The sequence below is a fragment of the Elephantulus edwardii genome, unplaced genomic scaffold (assembly GCF_000299155.1).
Source record: "Elephantulus edwardii isolate Elephantulus edwardi_28Jun2011 unplaced genomic scaffold, EleEdw1.0 scaffold00288, whole genome shotgun sequence".
NCBI classification, from domain to species: Eukaryota; Metazoa; Chordata; class Mammalia; order Macroscelidea; family Macroscelididae; genus Elephantulus; species Elephantulus edwardii.
The window spans coordinates 516,318-531,278 of record NW_006400038.1 but is presented as its reverse complement, the minus strand read 5'-3'; the positions used below and the strand labels follow the sequence as shown (position 1 = coordinate 531,278).

The 14,961-nt window shown below is 42.7% G+C and overlaps 1 protein-coding gene across 1 annotated transcript in view; it reads left to right on the top strand.

The window, feature by feature from the left end:
* Positions 1-14,961, top strand: part of ATP2B2 (ATPase, Ca++ transporting, plasma membrane 2) — a 257,365-nt gene that overhangs the window by 125,249 nt on the left and 117,155 nt on the right. Inside the window, exons 3-4 of the mRNA XM_006900551.1 lie at positions 10,121-10,378; positions 11,379-11,504. Of these exons, the coding sequence (XP_006900613.1) occupies positions 10,121-10,378; positions 11,379-11,504 (384 nt within the window). The remainder of the gene's footprint in view (positions 1-10,120; positions 10,379-11,378; positions 11,505-14,961) is intronic.

Genomic DNA, 14,961 nt, shown 5'->3' with positions numbered 1-14,961 from the left:
TTCCTTGTTTTCTAAATTGCTTGATTCTCCTGCTTTCTCAATTCCTGATGCCATTTTGAAGCAAAAATAATGCATGGTCTCTGGGAGACTAGTCCACACTCCCAGGGAACTGCTCCCCAGGCCTGTCTGTGGCCCCTGCTTCTTCTCACTCACAGCCTTCCGAGGTGGGAGCTCTGCCTGCCTCAGGTCTTTGCCTCTGCTGTGCCCTTGTCTGCCCTTTACCTCGTTCTTACTTCATCTTCAAGTCTTGGCCCAAATGCTGGCTCTTAGGTAGGGTCCCAGCAAATTTTCATTGTGGGCCTCTTCTGCCGCACTCCCACCTTCCTTTCCACGATTGGCAGTTCTAACACGTCACCATTCCTTTTGTGTTTTAATCTATGTTCCTTTTTTATGATCCTACAAACCCATCCATTTCAGGAAGACAAAGGCCACACCTGTTGTATTCATTGCTTTCAGAAGCCAGGGTATAAAGAGATCAATGCTAACATGTACCACCACAAACCAGAGCCTTGCTCGACCCCAGGCTCCCAAACACCCTGAACCTTCTTTGCAGCTGTCCAAACTAAGTCTTGGAGAAGCTAAGTCACCAGCCACAGGCCACACAACTGATTCTAAAACCTGAAAGCTTCCCACTAGCCTAGGCTGGCTCTAAGTGTCCTGAGTGTCCCAGTCACTGATAAAGCACCCACCAGTAACACAGCTTTCTTCTTAGAGGCCCTATAGGAAGAGAGCAGGAGTACTGTGACAGGAGAGCTGAGCTCTGGGGCCAAATCACTCCCTGCAGCCCCCCCAGGCCGCATTTCTGCAGACACATTTCTCTTTCAATATGTCCATACGTGTTGCTCAGCCTTGAAGTCCGCTACTAGTATCTTTTTCTTTTCTACTTTTAAAAAAAGTTGTACATTGGTTTGAATACAAAATTTATATATGTGTGTTTCACACATTCCTTCATTCACCTGGTGTTTCCATACAGTCATTCCCATACATTGTGCCTTATAAAACCAATCACCATTGACCTATGCCCATTATCACCCTACCTATTCAGGTCCCCACTGGATTTTTCCTAATTCCTTCACCTCTTCCCTCCACCCACCAAACTCTGCGACCCCATGATTTCCCCTTCCTTCTCTATCTTCAGTTCCCTTGCCTTCTCTGCTTCCCTCTTTGGACACATCTTACTAGTTATCCTTCTATATGTATTTTTTTTGTTAGAAAAATGCCTTATATCTATGTATCAGCTTTATGTTTACATATGCACACCCATGTTTATTGCAGCTTTGTTCACAATAGCAAGGAGTTGGAAACAACCTAAGTGCCCATCAACAAACGAATGGCTAGAGAAGCTGTGGTATATTCGCACAATGGAATACTATGCTGCATTAAAAAACAAGGAACTCATGCAATATTACTCAAAATGGTTGACTCTGGCGAACATTATGCTGAGTGAAATGTCCCAGTCACAAAGGGACAAATATTGCATGGTGCCACTGTTGTAGAATGGGACGGTCCTTGGGGTTGGGGAGAGACTGAGTAAGATGGGTTCAATAATGTATGCTGCTCTGAAACAGAGAAGGGAGAAAACTGTTTAAAAGAGATATGTGATTAGGTATTTTGGTCATGACAGGAGTCTAGAGCAATGGCTACATGGTGAAGTGGACTTGGGGGAGGGTTTGTGAAATAATGAAAGAATTTTTTCTTTTACTTTTCCAAGAGGGTAATGCCTGGTGGGGGCGAGCCTTGGGAGGGGACAAATCTACAACAATGAATGAATAGAAATCCAAAGCCTCTGTAAATTTTCACTGAAATTAATAACAAATTTAAATTAAAAAAAAAGAATTAAGTTAGAGTAAGGATGGCAATGGAACCACCTTACCTCTGTAACTTGATTTGTGCCACTATTAGAACCTCTACTCAGAATATTATTGCTTTTCAATTTTTGATTCATGCACTTTTAACTTGTTAGTTAAATTTGTATCTTCTAGGCTGCAACACTTCCATGATACATCTTCAAGGATATGAACATGTGCGGCTAAGCACAATTGATAACAGTGCACCTAAATTCCAAAATCAATCTCCATAATAGTCTATGTGTTTCCTACTGCCAAGGGGGCCCTTTAGAGTAGTGAGAGAAGACCTTCACCCTGAAACCCACAGCGTCCCTTTTCAGCAGGAAATAGCTAAGAGAATACGCCATCCCCTTTTCCTTATGAATCAGGGTGAAGTCTCTCTCAGGGAGGAGTGATAGGGAATGGCAAGGGACACACTGACAAAGGAGATTAATGAGAACTGGCTTTGACAAGCACTGTGGCAATTGGACAATTAAAACAGACATGGGGGGAAGAAGAACGAACTGGGGATGAGGGTGGAGAAAACAGTGCAACAATGAATGAATGAAAACCCAAAATCTCTGTAAATGTTCATTAAAACTAATAAAATTTAATATAAAAAATAAAATTAAAAAAATCTGTAATAATACTTAAAAAAAAGAAATTTCACAATAACTATGTATGATAGGCAGGACAGGTGTGAGGATTAGAGGAATTTGCCTCTACACAGTATGGGAAGACACAGATCTTCTAACCCAAAGTACATTGCTATTTCTATTTCCTTGGGCAATTTCTGTCAACCAGGCCGGCCAGATCTTCTGCAGGAGCCTGCATAGAGTTCCTAAGACTATCCATTGCAACAGGAGGGGACTGCTCATCTTTCTTATGCAGAGTGGCTGGTGCTGGAGACATAATGCTTTGGGGTTAGCATCACAGACTGTGCACTAGACTGTTGCAGACCAAGGGTCCCAAAGAATGGAATAATTTTATAATTATTAATAAAGAGACAAACAGCCAGGAATGTGATAGAGCAGAGAGCATAAAACAGGGGGCCAGCAGTCCTCGACTGAAGACCCCAAGTCATGTTTCTCTGTGTATGTATTGATAATCTGGGGAAGGAAATAACAAAAGGAATTCCTTGTAAATGAAGGCTCTATTTTTCTCTATTGTCAGCCTAATGCTCTAGCTCAGGAAGTATTTCCCAGGAAGTAACACTCTGTAGGAGGGCCCTAGTTGTCTCCTGTCTGCAGGAAACAAACAGCTCATTTTCTGGGATCTGCCACAAGAGAAATCCTAACTTATAAATCTGCAATTCCTTCAATTCCTGAACGAGGATTTTCATAATAATATTTGGTATAAACTTTGGCTTCCCGTACTAGACACCCCTGATCTCTGCTGCTCTTGTTCTTTCCTCCCCTTTGGCAAGCAGCAGTCACAATTTTGAGTAATTAGCTCGCAAAGGGGAGCAAAGTAGTGTAAGCAACCAACAAAAAGACATACTGTTTTACTGCAGTGAAAACAAGGAGGTAGATGAGGAGGGGTGTGTATATATGTGTATATTTGTTTGTGTCTATCCTTCTATTTTTACAACAATGGTCTTATGCAGTATTTATCCTTATTTGATTAAGTTTATCTAGCATAATGGTCTCAGGTCTCTCTCCTATGTTATAAAGTATTTTTCTAAATTGTTGCTCCTGATTGCTGTATAATATTCCATCATATGAATATACCACAATTTCTCAATCTATTCATTTGTTGATGGAGATTTGGGCTGTTTCCATTCCATGTTCTTGCTGTTGTGAATAATGCTGCTATAAACATTGGTGTACAAATCTCCGTTTATGTCTTACTTCTGTTTTGTTTTGTTATTGTTTTTTGTTTGTTTGTTTGCTTTTTTTTTGTTCTAGCCCTTGCAATGGAATAGCTAGGTCATATGGAATTTCTTTGTGCAGCTTTTTGAGGAAATGCCAAACAGCCTTCCAGGGTGGTTGTACCATTTTCCCCTCCCCCCACCCCCAACAGTGTATAAGAGTTCTTATACCTCTGCATCCTCTCTAACATTCATTGCTTGCTGCTCTGCTAAACTTTGCCACTCCTACTGGGGTGAGATGATATTTCATTGTGGTTTTGATTTGCATCTCTCTTACTGCCAATGATTTTGAGCATGTCTTTTCCCCATTTTGTAATTGGCTTATCAGTCTTTTTCTTGTGGAAGCCGTGTAGGATCCTGTAAACTTTCATTTTGACACCATTGTCTGAGATGGCAGGACTAAATGTTTTTCCCAGTTAGTGGGTTTTATTTTTACCCTATTGAAAAAAATGTTTTGATGCACACAAAGACTTAATCTTTAGAAGGTCCCATTCATCAATTTTAGCCTCTCCTGGTTGTACATTTCTGGCTGTGTTTATCCACCTTACTATACTATAGTATGGGTAAGCCTTCTAAGTTTGATCTCATTTTGTCTCTTATTGTCTTTATGGTTTATGTAAGTCTCTGATCCACCTTGAGTTGATTTCTGTATATGGCATGAGATGTGGATTCTGTTTCGGCTTCCTGCAAGCAGAAGTCTAGTTTCACCAGCACTATTTGCTGAAGAGGTGATTGTTGTTTCCCCGTTTGATATATTGTATTTCCTTGTCTACTACCAGTTGACCATGACACATAGACCAATGGAACAGAATTGAGAACCCAAAAATGAATCCATTGTACCAGTACCATGCTGTTTTGGTTATTACATCTGTGTAGTAGGTTTTGAGATCACTAGGAGTACTATGTCTCCTGATTCTTTTTTTTTTTCTTCTTCTTTTTTTCAGAAGTGCATTGCTTATTCGGGGTCTCTTTCCTTTCCACATAAACTTGCCTATTACCTTTTCTATCTCTTTGGGGGTTGTTTTGTTTTGTTTTCATTTTCTACTACTAATTTATTTACAAAATTTGAATACACTGTTTTTAAGAACAAATTATTGTCATTTCCCTCATCCCTCCACCCATCAAATTGTACAACCCCATGATTAATTCCCCCTTCCCCCTGCACATCCTTATCCCTCTGCTTCCAACCTCTCCAATTGAATGGATTGAAAAATTTTGGTACATTCACACAATGATAGACTATGCAGCATTCAGGAGCAATGACTTTGTAACTTATTACCTAACCTGGGAGGGACTGAACATAATGCTGAGTGAACTAACTCAATCCCACAAGGGTAAATATTGTATAAAACCATTATTGGAAAATTACTATAAGGATCCAAGAGGGGTGGGAGAGGTTTTTCTATCTCTGAAAAATGATTTTTTTAATCTGTTTTGGGATTGTGTTGACATGGAGATTGCTTTAGGTAGGATTGTACTCTTCACTATATTGAGTCTTACTGTCGATGAACAGGGAGTATTTTTCCATTTATTTAGGTCTCTTATAATTTCTCACAATAGTGTTTTGTAGTTTTCTTTATGAAGGTCTCTGTGTCTCTGTTGTTGTTGTTGCTGCTGCTGCTGTTATATGCTGTTGGGTCACTTGTGACTCATAGCAACCCTATATACAACAGCTCTATACCCTTCTCTACCCTGTGCCAATTTTATTGTCTCTGACACACCTAACTTCATTACCCCAGTCACCGAATCAATCCATCTCATCAAGAGTCCTCCTCTCTTGTGTGGTCCCTCCACCCTCCCAAGCATAACATCCCTCTCCAAGGACCAGTCCCTCCTTGCAACATGTCCAAAGTATGTCAGACAAAGCTTCAGAATTCTTGCCTCCAAGGATCAGCCTGGTCTCACCCTCTCTAGGAAAAATCTGTTTTTTCTCCTAGCTGTCCATGGATATTCAATATTCTTCTCCAGCACCACAGCTCAAAGGCAACAATTCTCCTTCTATCATCCCTGGTCATTGTCTGATTTTCTGACACATAGCAAGTAATTGCAAAGACCATGGCCTAAATCTGGCACACCTTAGGTTCCAGACTGACATCATTGCTCTTCAGTAGTCCAGATAAATCTCTGACAGCAGATTTTCCCAGTGTAATTCGTCTTTTAATTTCCTGGCTGCTGGTACCAAGAGTGTTGATTGTGGAGCCAACCAAACTGAATCTGTTATCAATCTCAATCTCTTCACCATCTATCATGATGCTGCCAATTGGTCCAGTGGTGAAAAATCTTTGTTTTCTTGATGTTGAGCTTAAATCCATAATGAAGATTTCAGTCCTTGACCTTCTGGAGCAAGCGCTTCAGTCCTCCTCAGTTTCAGCAAGCAGGATTGTATAATCTACATAGCACAGATTATAGATAAGTCTTCCTCCAATCCTGATAACACATATCTCCTCATAGAGCCAGCCTCCCAGGTGATCTGTTCTGCATATAGATAGTGTTGCCAAATTGATTTTTCTTCTAGTGTGCTTCCATTGAGGCTGTTGTCATCCAGCTCACTGACTCTCTGTTCTCTCTCTTCTGTTCTGCTTTTTTTTGGCTCCCCCTTCCCCAGCATCTTGGAAACTTCTGCCATTTCAATCTTGATATTCTGGATTGCATTTCTGTTATTTACAAGACTGCATGGCTGTACCCTCTATGTCTTGTGGTGAATTTTTAAGTTCTTGTACCTCTTTATCTGTAATTTTAATTCTTTCTTTTACATTTTGTAATTGTTTTCTGCAGTTGTTCATATTCCTGTATGTCAATATATTTCTCCTGGCTCCCTGTCTCTGGAAACATGGCTTTATTTATTGCTTCCATTCTTTCTCCTATCATTTGCACCTCCTTCTGTAGCTATTTTTATGACTCCACATCAATATATTTCTTCTGCCTTCCTGTCTCTGGGGTAATCATTGGGTCTGCAATGTGCTCTGCTTTTTTAAGAGAAAGCTTATTTTGTTTTTTCACAATGTTTGAAGCTGGCTGATACTTTCTTGACATTATGTGAATATTTTTTTTTCTTGATATGTATTGGGCCATTTGTCTTGTGTCTGCATAGGTTGTTGACAGCTCTGGTGGCCGAGTGGCAAAAAGCTCAAAGACTAATGATTCAAGACCACCAGCTGCTCTGCGGGAGGTGGAAAACCTCCTCCCTTGTGGTTAAATGCCTCTGAAACCCTGCAAAGGGTCAGCTGAGAGTCAGTTCTGACTCTACTGTACACAACACAACTTACCCTTATGATGTTATTAATTAGTTGCAGGTTTACACTATTCCATCTATGGAGATGGTAAGCTCCCTCCATTGGAAATCCTTTCTGGGCCTATCAAGCAAGAAAGTTTGCCTTTCTTAAAGCCTGTCAGATCCTCTCTGGTCTGCAGTGCAGTCCTTCTTGTTGCCACCACGCCTGAAGTTTATTGTCCATTTTGTCCGCAGAATGGCACAGCCAGGTTCTGAACCTGGAACAGTTTCTGTCCAGGAGGGTGGAAGGCAGCTCCCTCCCCAGCACTTTAATGTGCTGGCTCTGGTAGTGAGTTTCTTTCCTGATTTGCAGCACCCTCTCTGAAATTTTATTGTCCTCTTTGGTCTGTGGACTGGCCCCTGTGGTGGCCAGATGTCCCACCTGGAACAGTTTCCCTCCAGAGAGCTGCAGGCCCCTCACTCCCCAGGATCTCAATATGCTGGTTCTGAAAGTGAGTGTCTGTCTGGATTGCAACCCTCTATCCTGAAGTCTGTGGTCCTCTTTGATCTATAGGCTGGCTCTGCAGTGGCCAGGTGTCCTGACTGGAGAAGTTTCCTTCCTGGGGAGTGGCAGATCCCTCAGAGAGGGTGCTGCAAATCAGGAAAGAAACTCACTACCAGAGCCAGCACATTAAAGTGCTGGGGAGGGAGCTGCCCCACAATGTACTAGTTCTGGGAGTGAGTCTGTCACTTGATTGCAGCCCCCTCTCCTGAAGTCTGTTGTCATTTTAGGTCTTCACAGCCAGGTAACCAGGATCCTGAACTGGAGCAGCTACTTTAGGGTCATGGCAGGAAGCTCCCAGCCTAGCATTTCTCAGTGCTCTCTTCTAACACCATCCATAGCCCAATGTAGCATGGGGCTTGAGACTCTTGAGTCCAGCTGTGACATTTGACTATAGTCCTAGAACAAACATGAGGTAGAAGCTTAACTGATCAAGTGCTGTGTGCTCACTGCAGTGGATGTTTGCCATAAGGCTCTTCTCTAATCCTCTTAACTACCTAGTGAAGAAAACATTGTGATTACCCCCATTTTGCAGATGGGAAAATTGAGGTACATTAGTGTAGTAGTACAGCAGAACTGATTTCAATTCAGGCATCTGTCCAATCTTTGTCTCTGTCTTCATGTCTTCTCTCTGTGTCTTCTCTTTTTCACAAGGCAAAGACAGAGTAAATGAGGAGACCCTTAAGGATCTCATCTAATCTTGACAATAACTGAAAGAAAAGCCACTTTTTCCAAATAAAGGCCCGCTCAGAGATGCCCAGGTTTAGGACTTGAGTATGCAGGAAGACATCAGTCAGCTCATCACAGAGCCAACAGCACGTGGAATGAATTGCCTCCACTCTGCTCCAATCTTAGTTTCTATCTTCTCAAAAGTTAAGATTTCTCTTCTCTACTCGTCCTGCATTGAAATCTCCTCAGATCTCATTTCATTCATTTTTTTTTATTTCATTATGGTGAAATATTTGTTTTATTGTTTTGGGGGGGGTGTTTTTTATTGTGGTGGGGGGTTGCCCTTTTTTAATTGAGATTTTATTGAAAGTTTATAGAGAACTTGGATTCCCATTCATTCATAGTTACACATTTTTCTCCCTGCCCCCCCATCCCCCAGTTTGCTTTTTTCATTGGAAAAAAATTATTTCACTGTTATACAGCTCCCCACCCCAGGTCCACTTTTCTATGCAGCTCTTGTTCTGGACTCTTGTCATGCCAATAAAACCTAATCATATATTCCTTTTATGCAGTTCTCTCCCTCATCTGTTTCAATGCCATGTACATTATTTATTCCCTCTTTTTTTCATCTCCCCCCAACCCCTATATAGTGGAATTATGCAGCATCTGTCAGTCCTGTTTCATAATAGTGGCATTATGCAGTATTTGTCTTTTTGTGACTGAGATATTTCACTGAGAATAATGTCCTCCATGGGTGGTGAAATATTCTTAACAAAAGGTTTTCCATCTTAACCAACTTTAAGTGTACAATTTAGTGATGTTAGTTATACTCTCTGTGTTGTGCATGATTTCATTGCTATTGTCAATTTACAAAAAGTTTTCAGTTTTCATAACCTTAGATCGAAACCAAGTGTCCATTCAGTTAAAAGAGAAAATAAAAACAGTGTATATGAATCTTGTATGCAAGCCAACATAAAATTTTTTTAAAATTTTAATATCATATTCTTTCCCTTCATTTGTTTTTAAAGTACAGATTATTATCTAATAATAGAATGTATTCAGGGTTTTTTAAACTATGACCCATAATTAATTTCCCTTCAAGGCATAAAGTAATAGTTTATGAGATATTGAATTGGGAGGAATTATTTCAATAAAGTAGTTTAAACTGAAAAAAAATAGACATTAAACTTCCATCCTCCATACTCACAGCCACTGATAACCACTAATACTTTTTTGTCTCTATGTACTTGTCTATTCTAGATATTTCATGAAAGAAAGGAATAGGAAGTAAGACTTTATGAGTAATGCAACTAACAAGCTGTTACAGGACATGCATGAGGTGATGAAGGGAAGGGAGGATAAATCTGTATGAATAAGGGAATGGAAAGCCAGTTTCTCGGGAGTTTACATCCCACTCAAGTCATAATTGTAAAAAAGGAGGGAAAATAATTTGTAATAAATATTTTATATAATATAAATGTATAATATTTATAAATATTCTATGAGTAAATATTTTCAAATAAAATGTAAAATGGACCGTATCTGTCCTTTTATGTCTGATTTGTTACATCATTAAATTTTCACAAGACTCTGAAGAGTATTTCTCTTTGCGTACGAGAAAACTGAGGTTAGAAAGATGAAATCATCTACCCACAATCTCACTAGAACAAAAATCAGGAAACTGCAGCAGGTGAGAAGTAGACTCCAAGGCCAGACTTCCTCGGTTAAATCTCAGCTCTGCACTGGCTGCTCTTACTCTGAGTAAGTCCCTTGCTCTCTGAGCAGCCTCAGTTTCCACATTGATAAAATAGTTGGGGTGAATAGAGAGGATCCACACAGCACACTTTGAAGGGTGCGGGGCACGTAGCAACTCGGGGTAAGCTGCTTCTGGTTATCATGCTTTGTTTTCTGACAGCAGGGATTTCACCCAGACCCTTGAGAGTCTGGCCTTGCTAACCTCGCCCTGCATGCTTCTTTTTCAGGATGCGCCACGGCCCAGGGCGGGGCCGAGGATGAAGGGGAGGCGGAGGCGGGCTGGATCGAGGGGGCCGCCATCCTCCTGTCGGTCATCTGTGTCGTCCTCGTCACAGCCTTCAACGACTGGAGCAAGGAGAAGCAGTTCCGGGGCCTGCAGAGCCGCATCGAGCAGGAGCAGAAGTTCACTGTCATCCGGGCCAACCAGGTGGTCCAGATCCCGGTGGCCGAGATCGTGGTTGGGGACATAGCCCAGATCAAATATGGTGAGTGTCCCTGCCGCAGAACCAGGCTACAGAGCTCGAATCTGTGCAGCGGTGGGCCAGGCTAGGGCCCCACACAGCTGGACACTGTTCCAGGCTGGCTCTATCTGGGCTTATCCCTGCTCAGGCTACCTCCTGAGGTCCTCCGGGATAGGATGACACTTCCTAGGAAGAGGTAGGATTCAGAATCCCATTAAATCAGTAATGGCAAATGCATGGGATGGGTGCCACCACTCTGCAAACCCCTACTATGATGGATCTCTGAGCCTGGATACAACCTGAGCCTCTTCAACACAGCACATCAAGGCCTATGCTGCCCAGAGTGGATTTATAATATGAAATTCCCTTCCCATCCCTGATTTGGCTGCCAAAAGGTGATGGTGGTGCCTAGGGAAAGTGTTAGAGGAAGCAGAATGGGGTGAGCAAACATCCTAGGCCTATGATGCCAGAGGGAAAGTGGGAAGGCTAACACCGAAGGTTCGAGGAAGATAAATCCTGGGTAAGTAGAGGCAGAAGGAATAGGGAGAAGGGTAACTCTAGTGGCCTTCCTCACTTAGGCCTGAGGGTCTTCATTTCTCCTAATGATATGTTCATTGCAGGTGCTTCTTAGCCTGAGTAGGACAGGCTAGTCCCTTCCAAAAGAATTTCTCCAAACCACACAGAAGATGAGAGAAGACTTGTAGATGGGAGCCTCAGAACTCAAGATGCATAAAATGAGAAAATTTGGCCCCAAATCCAGTTCAAAACAAGAAATAGTTTGTAAACTGTAAAGTGCATGCCCACTTGGGCTAGAGCAGATACTGGACTCAGATTCAATCACCCAGCTTTAAACTATTCACCTTTGCCCAGTCTCTAGCTGCCTGTTGGCCCAGGGCAGGTGCCATCTTGGTTTCTGCACCTGTTCCCCTGATGAGCATCCCCTGCTAATTACACCTGTGAGGGAAAGCTGTGGTCTCTCCAGCCAACTAGGACCCAGCTGACTCCCCGCTTTTGCTCTTACCAGGTGATCTCCTCCCTGCCGATGGCCTCTTCATACAAGGCAATGACCTCAAGATCGATGAAAGTTCCCTGACTGGGGAGTCTGACCAGGTGCGCAAGTCTGTGGACAAGGACCCCATGCTGCTGTCAGGTGAGCTGTGATCAGCTGGCAATGAGCCCACTCCAAGTTTCTCCCCGAGGAGGAGCACGTGTGTCTCCTGTCCCTAAAATGGGTGGCCCAGTAGCTTTGTGCTTGGCTCTGGGACCTAGACAGCCCTCCCCCCAGTGAGAACACCTTCCCTTTTCTCACCAAATGCACTTGCTATGAGCTCAGCACTCATCTACAACCTCAAGGTGTCACTGTGAAAATATTGACAGGGACCCGATTTATAGAAAAGTCACTGTTTTTATCAGAAAAGAGCAAGAAGGAACCCAGGGCACCTCCTCTGGCCAGGAGACAGGCCAAGTTCTGGAGGTTCAAGGGCAGGAGGCAGGTAGGCCTCAGTCCCTGGTATGCAGCTCAGCAAGCAGAGGGAGGCAAAAAAGCCAGAGGGTGATAAGTGTCTGAAGAAAAGAAAATAAGGCCCACAGAGTGTAGGTGTCTAGGGGTTCTCAGCAGGCCTCTCAGGCATGGGAAGGAGGCAGCTTTGTAAATCCTAGGGGGACAAAGGCTCAGAAGCAGGATTGCAACTGGAGGCCAGCAAGCCAGGTGGAGAGGGTGGAGCTGCATTTCTTGTGCAACTCAGGAGTTTGGCATTTATTCTGAGGGTTCTAAACAGAGTTTCTTGGTGAGCTGGTGGCACTTTCCTATAAAAGATCCCTCTTGCTACTGCAAGTATTGATGAGAAGAATCACCCTCCCCATGGGGATACTCACAAGTGTTACTTCCCAGCAGTGCTCAGCAAACATCCAAGCTCCTACTCTAGGCCATGATCCAGACCTCCCCCGCTGCCCTTGGGAGCTGCCAGCCAGGGAACTGGAAATAACAAATCTAAGCAGAGAGGTGAGAGCAAGGTATCCTGAGTAAACCTAGAAGGTGGCAACTCAGCCCTGGGGAATGGACAGACCAACCCAGAAGGAATTTATGAAATACTTGAGCACCACAACAAGATAAAGGTAAATAATCCAATAGAAAAATGGGCACAGGATATGAACGGGCACTTCACCGAAGACGACATTCAGATGGCTAACAAGCACATGAAGAAATGCTCAAAATCCCTAGCCCTAAGAGAGATGCAAATTAAAACAACTATGAGATATCATTTCACCCCAGTCAAAATAGCAAAATTTAACAGAACAGCAAGCAACAAATGCTGGCGAGGTTGTGGAGAAACTGGAACCCTGATTCACTGTTGGTGGGAGTGTAAAATGGTGCAACCACTGTGGAAAGCAGTATGGCGCTTTCTCAAAAAGTTGCAACTAGAGATACCATTTGACCCAGCAATTCCACTACTGGGAATATACCCTGAAGAGACCATAGCTGACATCCAAGCAGATATATGCACACCCATGTTCATTGCAGCTTTGTTCACAATAGCAAGGAGTTGGAAACAACCTAAGTGCCCATCAACAAACGAATGGCTAGAGAAGCTGTGGTATATTCGCACAATGGAATACTATGCTGCATTAAAAAACAAGGAACTCATGCAATATTATTCAAAATGGTTGACTCTGGAGAACATTATGCTGAGTGAAATATCCCAGTCACAAAAGGACAAATATTACATGATGCCACTGTTGTAGAATGGGACTGTCCTTGGGGTTGGGGAGACACTGAGTAAGATGGGTTCAATAATGTATACTGCACTGAAGCAGAGGAGGGAGAGAACCGTCTAAAAGAGAGATGTAACTGGGTATTTCTGTCATCACAGGAGACTAGAGCGAGGGCTGCATGGTGGAGGGGACCTGGGGGAGGGTTTGTAAAACAATGAAAGAATCTTTTCTTTTACTTTTCCATAATTTTTGGACTCATGTACTTATAACTTGTTAGTCAAATTTGTGTCTTCTAGGTTGCAACACCCCCATGATACATCTTGAAGGATATGTACATGTACAGCCAAGCACAATCAATAAGAGTGCATCTGAATTCCAAAATCAATCTCCATAATAGTCTATGTGTTTCCTACTGCCAAAGGGGCCCTTTAGAGTAGTGAGAGAAGATCTTCACCCTGAAACCCACAGCGTCCCTTTTCAGCAGGAAGTAGCTAAGAGAATACACCGTGCCCTTTTCCTTATGACTCAGGGTGAAGTCTCTCTCAGGGAGGAGTGATAGGGAATGGCAAAGGATACACTGACAAAGAAGATTAATCAGAACTGGCTTTGACAAGCACTGTGGCATTTGGACAAGAACAAACTGGGAGGAGGGTAGAGAGAATAGTACAACAATGAATGAGTGGAAGCCCAAAATCTCTGTAAATGTTTATGAAAATTAATAAAATATAATTATAGAAAAAAAAAAAAGAAGGGTCTTTAAAGGATGAGCAGGAAGTCACCAAACAGAACTGTAGGGGAAAGGGCAACTCCTTACAGGGACAACTAGGGGCAAAGACAGAGACATCTGAATATGGAGTGTTCTGGAAAAAGGAGTATCAGTCAATGTGTTTGCAAGGGAGGATGATGAGAAAGAGTAAGATTAAGGATGGGACATTTATTTATCTGAGATTTGACAGTCAACATTTATGAAGCACCTAATGTATGCCTCTAGCCCACACCCACTGCTATCTAGCCCTCTCCCACTTAAGACAACCTTCCACCTGGTTACAGAGATTATAGGAGGAGACCACCCACCTTTCTTCTGAGGAGCAACTGATGGATTCAAACCACTACGCATTGTATACTGTGCCAGTAGACCTCCTAAAATCTAATAAAGGATGCACGAAAAGGGAATATATGTTAAATATATTCTTTCAAACAGTGATAAGTCAGAATAAGATAATGTACCATTGTAATAAAGTAGAGACCCTGAGGACAGGCATGGGCATCTTGGTTGATCAGGGAAGGCCTGTCTGAGGAAGGGACATTGGAGCTGAAATCCAAACAATGAGAAGAAAGAGCATTCCAGGAAGAGGGAACTGCAAGTGCAAAGGCCCTGGAGTCTGAGTGAGAGACAGTTGAAGGCCTTGAATGTCTTCGTGAATGGCAAGATCACACAAGGCTCAAAAAATTATGAAAGGCCTGTGACTGTGGAATGAATTGGTTGGCAGAAGTGAACAGGTCATCTGAATCCATGGAAGTCATCAGGTACCAAACAGTGCCAAACAGTTCAGACAAGCAGTGGAAATGGAACTACTTGACAGGCGACTGGGGAGAGATGTTCTGAATCACTGACCAAATCTCACAGACCAACTGAGAGAGCAGACAGGGGCAGAGAGACATTGTAAGAAAATAGGGATAAGGGGCAGGTGGTCAGGGATGCCTAGAGGCCCAGTGGGAGCCCCAGGGGGAGCAGAATTGCTGAGTAGGGACACAAAGGCCCAAAGGGAATGCTTGCTGCTGTTATTTGCCATCTAATCAATTCTAATATATGATGACAACATATGGTGACCCCATGTGTGCAGAATAGAATCATGCCCCACAGGGTTTTCTTTTTTTTTTTTTCTATAATTATA